Source organism: Xenopus laevis, chromosome 8S (assembly GCF_017654675.1).
Source record: "Xenopus laevis strain J_2021 chromosome 8S, Xenopus_laevis_v10.1, whole genome shotgun sequence".
In the NCBI taxonomy this organism is placed as follows: domain Eukaryota; kingdom Metazoa; phylum Chordata; class Amphibia; order Anura; family Pipidae; genus Xenopus; species Xenopus laevis.
Genome location: NC_054386.1, coordinates 84,301,792 through 84,311,925, shown reverse-complemented (window position 1 = coordinate 84,311,925; position 10,134 = coordinate 84,301,792). Strand labels below are relative to the sequence as shown.

General features: G+C 39.7%; 1 protein-coding gene across 1 annotated transcript in view; it reads left to right on the top strand.

The window, feature by feature from the left end:
- Positions 1-486: 486 nt before the first annotated feature.
- Positions 487-10,134, top strand: part of LOC108700575 (spectrin beta chain, non-erythrocytic 4-like) — a 36,328-nt gene continuing 26,680 nt past the window's right edge. The window contains exons 1-2 of the mRNA XM_018233769.2: positions 487-860; positions 6,721-6,984. Coding sequence (XP_018089258.2) covers positions 744-860; positions 6,721-6,984 — 381 coding nt within the window. The 5' untranslated portion in view covers positions 487-743. The remainder of the gene's footprint in view (positions 861-6,720; positions 6,985-10,134) is intronic.

Genomic DNA, 10,134 nt, shown 5'->3' with positions numbered 1-10,134 from the left:
TGAGTGAGGGGGGAGGGAGAAAGCAAAATGACGCATGCCACCTTTGGTCCTCCCCCCTCTCTGCCCATTCACTGCAGTGGGGTAATTCCACTATCCCACCTTACCTGTTCACTGGGGACAGAGCAGCAGGCAGTGAGCATGTGTCAATTTAAAGCAGGGCCTGATTATCTCAGTCAGTTCAGATCTGTGTGTGTTGGAAAGAAGTGTGATCAGGCAGCCCTCCCCTTCCACGGATGCAGAAGCAGCTCACTGCACCAAACAGCCCTGCACACAATTCTGCACTGACAGCATGCTGCTGCTATAGGATAAGCAGCCAATACACAGGAATCCTCAGGCACTGCGTCTCTGCTTATACTTCTTTATTCATTATTCACTCTTATTTACACTCCTCCCTCCTTGCTTAATCTCACAAGCTCAGTGGTCCTTCATGCACATTTGCTTATTTCTTTTCTACATTTCTTGCTTGTCTGTTTGTCCCCCATCTTAATATCTCTGATCTTATTTTATTCATTTTTCTTTCTTTCCATTTCACTGCTTCTCCTGACTACCCTCCGACTCAACAACCTTTTATATTGTGTTAAGGATACTGAGGAGAGTTTAAAACCCTTTATTGTCCACTGAGCTCAAGTAACCCAACTGCTACATTGGACAAGGTTTCCTATGCACCAAGTCATGGGAATCTCTTACCTCAGCCTGGTCTCTATTCCCTTCAGCTGGACGCCTGGGTCCATGACAAAACGCTGATGGCTCGAGAAAACTCACAGGATCTGTCTCAGAAACTACATAAGAAATGGCTAAAGCACCAGGCATTCATGGCTGAGCTCTCACAGAATAAAGGTTGGCTTGAGAAGATAGAAAAGGTAAGAGAAGTTCATTCCTTATAGATGGCTGACCCTCTACTTGCACTAAAATGATAATTTTTTTTTAATTTGCGTGCGTAGAAACAGTCTGATTACTACTAGAACTAGTTCTAAAGCACTGGTTCTCATTAACTAAAATAATTAACTGTATGTTTTATAATTTATTTATTTAATAAAATGTATTTATATAGCACCAAGATATTTCGCAGCATTGTAATATAGATAGATCCTTATGCCCATGGCCCTGTGCTTTGGTTGCTGAGCTCGCAGTATGTTCGTATTTGGCTCCTGGTTAATACAAGCTGTTTCAAGCCAAGGAGCTTTGGCACCCAAGGCAATGATAGCTGTTTGTATGCACACAGGCTAGCCAACATGGTGAGAGGGAGGAAAGACAAAGAGCTGGTCTAATGATGAGCTGCTCATAAAGTGTGTTGTTGTGCATATCGCAGTAATCCTATTTTCTGGACATAGGCCCTCTTCCCCCAAACTATCTAAGCCTATGTTACCTAACTTTAGTTATGACTTAAGAACTCTGGCACCAGTACTTGTTTCAGTTATATTTTACCAACAAGGTTTGGTTTTCTCATAGTCCCTTAAAGGGATACTGTCATGGGGAAACGTTTTTTTTTTAAAAAAACGCATCAGTTGATAGTGCTGCTCCCGCAGAATTCTGCACTGAAATCCGTTTCTCAAAAGAGCAAACAGATTTTTTATATTTAATTTGGAAATCTGATATGGGGCTAGACATATTGTCAGTTTCCCAGATGCCCCCAGTCATGTGACTTGTGCTTTGATAAAATTCAGTCACTCTTTACTGCTGTACTGCAAGTTGGAGTGATATCACCCCCTCCCTTTTCCCCCCAGCAGCCAAACAACAGAACAATGGGAAAGTAAACAGAAAACAGCTCCCTAACACAAGATAACAGCTGCCTGGTAGATCTAAGAACAGCACTCAATAGTAAAATCCAGGTCCCACTGTGACACATTCAGTTACATTGAGTAGAAGAAACAACAGCCTGCCAGAAAGCAGTTCCATTCTAAAGTGCTGGCTCTTTCTGAAAGCACAGGACCAGGCAAAATTACCTGAGATGCACCTACACACCAATGTTACTAAACTAAAAAAAATACACTTGCTGGTTCAAGAATGAAATTTTATATTGTATAGTGAATTATTTGCACTATAAACAGTGTCAATTAGAAATAAAAATTACATAATAAAAGTCATGACAGAATCCCTTTAAACATACTCTTTGCCCAGTATACATCACTTTGTACCTACCCCAAGCACAGATCTGCAGCATTCTTGAGATTGATGAATTGTCCAGAAAAAAATGCTGCTAACTGCAAATTTGCACCCCTTATTGGCAATATGCATCTCTGATAAATGACCCCTAATGTCCTTAAACTAACCTTCTAGCAGAAAGAATCCCAAGGCACACAGGATAAATGCAAGCAAGCTGCCTTGCGTGTTTATTGCGGAGTGCAACGTTTCGGGGTCACGCCCCTTTCTCAAGCATGCTTGAAAAAGGGGCGTGACCCCGAAACGTTGCATTTCGCAATAAACACACAAGACAGCTTGCTTGCATTTATCCTGTGTGCCTTGGGATTCTTTCTGCTAGACTGTTTGTGAGGCGGCCGATGCTCTACCTTTGTGCACCAGGTATCGTTTCATTAATTAGCAAAGGGTGTGCGGGAGCCAAAGTTGAACTTAAACTAACCTTAACATGTACTTGTAACAGTGACTGAATTGGGGGGGAGGGGTTAAATTGAGGCCTTGTTAAGATATTGTTAATATATTGCACCTATCCAGTGCCACTTAACTGTCATTATCTTTTTACAAGTGATACTTACGCAAAAAGCTCACAAAAGCGATGATCCAATATGTCTGAATTATTAATGCTACCATGCAATTTGGATGGGTATTAGTTCTCTTCTGAGCTGTACTGAGCACTAGAAATGGATACATGTAGATAAATTGACACAGTTATCCGTTTTTATATGTGTCAATTAGTTAAAAAAAGTTAATGTAGTTAGATTAGTTCCCTAGCAGTCAGGGAAGTTTTGATAAATCCTCAAAAAACAGCTTGCATAAATCTGGTTGTTATTTTCACAACGCAAGTTTTTTCAGGGCTTCTGAATCTGAAGGACACATTTTCTTCACCCACCTTGTTTTTACAATAGTAGAGTAACAAATTAGTGGAAAGTGGAAAGGAAAATGAAATTTCAGAGGAAATCAATATTTCACAGACTGGAACATGTACCATGAATTTACCGTTTCAGAAATATATACTCTAACATAATAAATAATGCAGAGATGCAGAGAAGTCTAGATGTTTCAAACATTTCCTTTTGTTATTCTGGCAGTTTTCTGTAGGAGGAAACACTATATTGAAATGAACCCTGATTAGAGATCCATCAAGTTCAACCCCTCCAAATGAAACCCAGCCATATACACACTGACCCCTCCATACACTCACATACACTATATATATATATATATATATATATATATATATATATATATATATATATATATATATATATATATATATATATATATATATACTCATACACTAATTATAGATTTTAGTATCACAATAGCCTTTAATATTATGCTTGTCCAAGAAGGCATTAACTGAATCAGCCATCACAACATCACCCGGCAGTGCATTCCACAACCTCACTGTCCTGACTGTGAAGAACCCCCTACGTTGCTTCAAATGAAAGTTCTTTTCTTCTAGTCTAAAGGGGAGGCCTCTGGTACGGTGATCCACTTTATGGGTAAAAAGGTCCCCTGCTATTTGTCTTTAATGTCCTCAGGGACATACTTTAAAACTGTTCACTGATATTTACAGCAATAACCTGGACTGTATGTTGTCTTAATGTACTAATCGAGGATTCGTACGATTTTCGGATCGTGTGTGGAGAGTGCAGACAGCTTTCGTCTGGCGGAAATCGGTAGTTTGGTCGATCGTTCAGGTTTGATTTTGACCCGACCGATCCCGCTGGAGCCCATTGCACATCGTAATCAGATCCTTCGGCCATGCTCATTAATGGCATATCGGGGAAAGATCCAAGCTTGAAAGCAAGTTTTAATTGCATAAAAACTAAGTATAGTGCTAAGTAGAGCCTCTTGTAGCCTGCCAGTCCACATAGGGGCTACCAAATAACCATTCATAGCCCTTATTTGGCACCCCAGGGGACTTTTTCATGCTTGTGTTGCTCCCCAACTCTTTTTTCATTTGAATGTGGCTCACGGTTAAAAAAGGTTGGGGACCCCTGCCCTAGAGCTTACAACCAACAACCAACCTTCCTGCCGCTTAGAATGTAAATCGCCTGTGGGATGGCACTTGGAGTGCTTCAATTTCAGAATTCGCTAGAAGTTGACTCACGAGGAAACTTCGGGCAACTTCGGAAAACAAAACCGGCAATTTCCATTCTAGCCAGTGGGAAGGCAGTTCGGGGAGATTAGTTGCCGCGAAAAAGAGGAGATTTGTCGCCGGGCGACTAATCTCCCCCAATCTGACCAGGTGTCTCTACCCTTAATATACAAGCTCCAATGATTGGGTTACTAATGATACCAGTTACCAACATATTTTGCCAGTTTTGTTATCCCTGTGTCAATAATTACTCGAGTTCTTAATGAAATCTGTAGTAATAAATCACACTGCATAGTCTTATAGCTTTGAAACCAGTAGAATGGAATCAGATTGACCCACTTATTACAAAAGCAGGTCCTATAGCTGATTTCATCCAATGCAAGCAGCTCCTTATCTATCTGTCTCCAGAGTACCCAGGCTGTAATTTGCATTTAATCCTATTATATCATCTTTAAAAAAAATAACTTTCTTATGGGAAGAATAAAATATAAAGCCTTAGAACCATTCTATAACCAAAATAAGAAATACAGGACGTTCGTTGACAGTGATCTGAATAAAGCATCGATCAGTACAGCTCAGGTATTAAATCCATTAACAAAAAACTAAAAGCTACAATTAAATTAAATCTTTTAAATATTTGTCTATAGACTTAAGTAGCGATAAAACACCTAAACTGTAGGCACTCACCCAGGGGTGTAACTACAGAGGAAGCAGACCCTGCGCTTGCAGGGGGGCCCAGTAGAATAGGGGGCCCAGTGAGGCCCTAATTAATAGCCAATTTTAATATGTCTGGGTAGAACAGGCCACCTTATCAATATTTTGGGGCCCTAAATTGAATCTGCTGTGGGGCCCAGTGACATATAATTACGCCACTGCGCTCACCCTGTTAATTCTCTGACCCCAGGTCCTGCACTCATGGGTTTACAAGCTCCTTAATACTGCATTAATCTTGAAGGGAAAATGCACTCACCAAATTAGTCGAGCGACCCGGATGCATCGCCCTGAATCCGTAGAAGGAGGTGAAGTGCAATCGAAGAAGAAAATGGCAAGCACTCCGTGCACCACTCTTTGTATGAGAGATGACTTTATTTCAGTAAATTAAAAATATCAAAGTCCTCACGCATTTCGTATCAAAGATACGTAGTCATAGACGTTTTTAATTTACTGAAATCAAGTTGTCTCTTATACAATGAGTAACGCATGGATTGCTTGACGATTTCTTCTTCGATTTATCTGAATACAGTGCCTTACTTAAAGGAACAGCAACATCAAAAAATTAAAGTGTTTTAAAGTAATAAAAATATAATGCAGTGTTGCCCTGCACTGGTAAAACTGGTAGGTTTCCTTCGGAAACACTACTATTGTTTATATCAGGGGTTGCCAAATGATAGATCGGGATCTACCAGTAGACCTTAAGCTGATGATCAGTAGATCTCAAGACATTGTCAGCAAACAGCTTGTCTAAATCACCCTCCTGTTTCATGCTTTTCATTCACATATTTATTATGTTAAGATAGCATAATAAATATTTGTTTGTTAAATATAGCAATATACATTTTCTCATAAATCAAAATTTAAGTAATATTTTCAAAAATGCTAACAATGCTTTTATGGATGTAGGCCATAATAGGACGACCTCACTAAAAGTAGACCTCACATTAGTAAAGTTGGGGCACTTCTGGTTTATATAAATAAGCTGCTGTGTAGCATTGGGGGCAGCCATTCAAACGAGAAACAGCATAATAATGTTCTCTGTTATCCACGATTTAACCTGTGCCATATAACCTTTTTTTCAGTTTCCGCCATTGCTGCACAGCAGCTTGTTTATATGAACTATAGTAGCGTTTCTGAAGCAAACACATCAGTTTTACCAGTGCAGAGCAACACTACATTATATTTTCATTATTTAAAACACTTTTGGTTACTTACTGTTCCTTTAATACTAAGTGGCCACTGTCTTCCTCAGTGCAGCCGCCATAGTTCTGCCTAGGGTATTTTTTGGTAGAGAGAGAGAGAGAGCAAATGCTTTGACAATTATTGCAAATCATATTTGGGGATATTAGTCATTCTGTGTGTGTGACTTTGCAACAGTTTATTGTATCCATAACATCACATGGTCATATATGAGCCATTATAATTATTACATACACACTGACAAACATAAAATGATCTCTTCTGCCCCATGTATTTATTTTCAATTATGGTGGGTGGTAGATTGTGTAGCATTTCACCAACTCCAGGAGCACACACACAACTGGAGAGGGCTATGTGAAAATTAACAGTTATAGATGATGATATATAGCTTTGTTGCTGCTTAAGTTTTTACTTTAAATTGCAAGCCTTCACTGTGCTTTCTTTGCAAGCATAGACTGCCAATGTTCCGCATTCAGCACAACCCGTGCCACTTTGTTTATTGTGAGCATTATTTGAAACTAGGATTTTATAAGTGAGACACATTGCCTTGCATTTGGTTTTCATAGGAAGGTCAACAGCTAATCCAAGAAAAGCCAGAATTGGCTGGAGTGGTAAAAAAGAAGCTTGAGGAAATTCGACAATGTTGGGTTGAACTGGAGTCAAGTACCCAGGCCAAGGCTCAGCAACTCTTTCAAGCCACAAAGGCAGACCAGGTGGTGCAGAACTACTCAGAACTTGGCAAAAGGTCATACCATTTACAGGAACAGTTACAGCCAGTGGATCCACTACCTAATGTTTCCAGTGTTCACACTGAACTCAAAAAGCTTGAGGTGAGTACAGCTGTGCAAAATCCAGTGTCATTGATTTTCTGTCAAAGAATGATGTTACTTTAAAGTACATATATGTATATTAGATTACTTAAACAGAAGCACAACTATTTTGGCAGATGTTTTTTTTTCCCATTTCATTATGAATATCAGTTGCTTCATGCCTACCCAGCTGCTATTCAATTACCACTCTCATCTTTCCAGTGAAGTCTCATTTCTCTGCTGTTTAGAGCAGTAGCCCAGATACTGTCATGGGAAAAAAATTAATCAGTTAGTGTTGCTCCAGCAGAATTCTGCACTGAAATTCATTTCTTTTTTATATCAAATTTTGAAATCTGACATGGGGCTAGACATATTGTCAATTTCCCAGCTGCCCCAAGTCATGTGACTTGTGCTCTGATAAACTTCAACCACTCTTTACTGCTGAACTGCAAGTTGGAGTGATATCACCCCCCTCCCTTCCCCCCCCCCAGCAGCCAAACAAAAGAACAATGAGAAGGTAGCCAGATAGCAGCTCCCTAACACAAGATAACAGCTCCTTAACACAAGATAACAGCTGCCTTGTAGATCTAAGAACAACACTCAATAGTAAAAACCCATGTCCCACTGAGACATTCAGTTACATTGAGAAGGAAAAAGCAGCAGCCTGCCAGAAAGCATTTCTCTCCTAAAGTGCAGGCACAAGTCACATGACCAGGGGCAGCTGGGAAATTGACAAAATGTCTAGCCCCATGTCAGATTTCAAAATCGAATATAAAAAAAACGCTCTTTTGAGAAATGGGTTTCAGTGCAGAATTCTGCTGGAGTAGCACTATTAACTGATGCGTTTTGGAAAAAACATGTTTTCCGATGACAGGATCCCCTTAATAGCTGTTTTAGTTTAAGGTATAGTAGGCTTTCAGCCGTGAGTTTTCTTTGGAGAAAAGTTCAATTGTAAATAATTAAAGGCGTCCTCCTAGTCTATGTGACTAGTGCTTTACATACAAGTACATTGCCACAGTAAATTGCCACAATAAAAGCTGCTGGCCTCTCCAGACCAATTTGGAAGGTTATTCTGTGTATAGGGGCCTATTGACCCTAATGTCTCACCATTATCTGTCTAAAAATTGGACATACAGTAGAACCTCAATTTTACAACCCCTGATTTTAAGTTTTCCCTCATTTTACATTGTTATTTTGTGGTCCCACCTATATATTATGCATAATACATTTCCCTGATTTTATATTTTCCTGGATTTTACACCATTTTTTTCTGGTCCCCTGAAAAACATAAAATGGGGGTTTTACTGTATATCTCTCGGGCATGATAGAAATTCCTATTGTGGGGTCCACATTGGGCGAGGACCCAATGGATCTAAACAGTCAATATTAGGATCTGGTCACTGACCCAAGGTACAAAGGGATCAGCCCAATGTGGCCCACCAGTTGACCAGTAAATTAAACAGGTAACGTAGATGAGCGGGACAAAGGGACAGGATGCAGAATTACTGCCACAGTGCAATTTTATTGCGATCCACGCGACATGTTTCAGGCATCACAGGCCCTTTTTCAAGTGTAAGACCAGTTAATTGTACCTGCTGCTTGGTTCTTGGTTACTGTGTTACTGCTCCTGAATAAACTTAGTGCCTTTTATTACATAACCCCTCAAGAGTGCAACACCAAGTAACAATAGATTCACTAGTTAAACCTATAACCACGGCTTCCGTCCAGTGAAGCAATGTAATCAAACAATAAAGACATGTTTCGAGCTGGGCTCTTTTTCAAGTGATGACTTGAGAAAGAGCCCAGCTTGAAACATGTTGTGACACATTAAAGCACTTGAGTTTTGCAGTAAAGTTCTACGTATTGGACCTATTATTAACCCCTCAAGAGTGGTCCAGTATGATTTGAATTTGCATCCAATACAAAAAAGTTACTCAGGGTCGGACTGGGTGGCCCAGGGCCCCCCTTTTGATCCCCCTACTGTGATGCGCTGCTCAGCCTGCATTCATGAACGCTACTCGCATGTGCGAACTGCGCCGCTCTGTGTGCATGCGCAGACATGGCGTGGAGCCACAATTTTTTTTGTACAAATCCGAATGTCGGGAGAGAGGGGGTCTGGCCCGGCGGGGGCCAGCCGGGCCAGTCCGACATTGCAGTTATTAAAGGAAGATACTTAATTCTAATATTCAAATGCTGAATAAGTAATTTCCTTGCCGGAATTCATGTGGGTTTCATCTAAAGAAAAATGTTTTTTTGATTTATAGGAGAAGTAGATCAAGACACAAAGATATTATATTATTGAAAGGTTGTATATGCAAAAAAAAATATAGTAACATCTCTGAAAATTAGGAAGTCTGCATATGTTGCTTTACAGTACGCGCTTGATTCTTTCCATCTGTTGGGTATTTCCTGCTCTCTTTTTTAATTGCATTTTTTAAATTAGAAAATGAGTTAAAATGAAACTAGCCATTAAAAAAAATCCCATCTGTCTGTTCCATGCCATTGGTATCTTCCTTTGCTTTACATGCCATGAACATTGGGATGGAAGTGACTCTAGCTAGTGGTACAAAAAGTTTCATCCTCTGTGCTTGTCATCCAACAATGATCCATACTCCCTTTTAACAGCATGTCGCAGCTAAGAGCCGTGCATTCCTTCCAACACCACAATGCAGTTTGTCTCACAGCCCAAACTGCTTGCCTGCATCGGGGTATAGTAGTTTGTTTTGTTTTTCTTTCTCCCTTCATCTTTCATTTCCACTTTCTTCTTTCTTATGAGACATCATTCAGCGTTGTTTATATTTTATAAACGGTGTATGTTTCCAAGCAGATAACTGAATATTTGTTGTGTATCCTGTGTGCAGATTTATTACATATATTGGATTAATGGCAGGGTTAAAGTCAACATTTCCCCCTCACTCCAGATGAACTGCAGGGTCTGCATATCTGTGAATATGCTTTTAAGTTCATGTGTTCTTTCTTATTTTCACCACGTAGATATTGCTTTTAATTGTGTTGCAGTTTTCTTATTATGGAACCATGCTAATTCCATGTAGAATATGTGATTTGAATGTTTGAATGATTTTATTCCTTTTCTAAACACTGGGGCTTAAATGGTAAATGGTAACAATGCTGTTACCAAACAGCACCAAAACAATCATCAATTAATCAGTT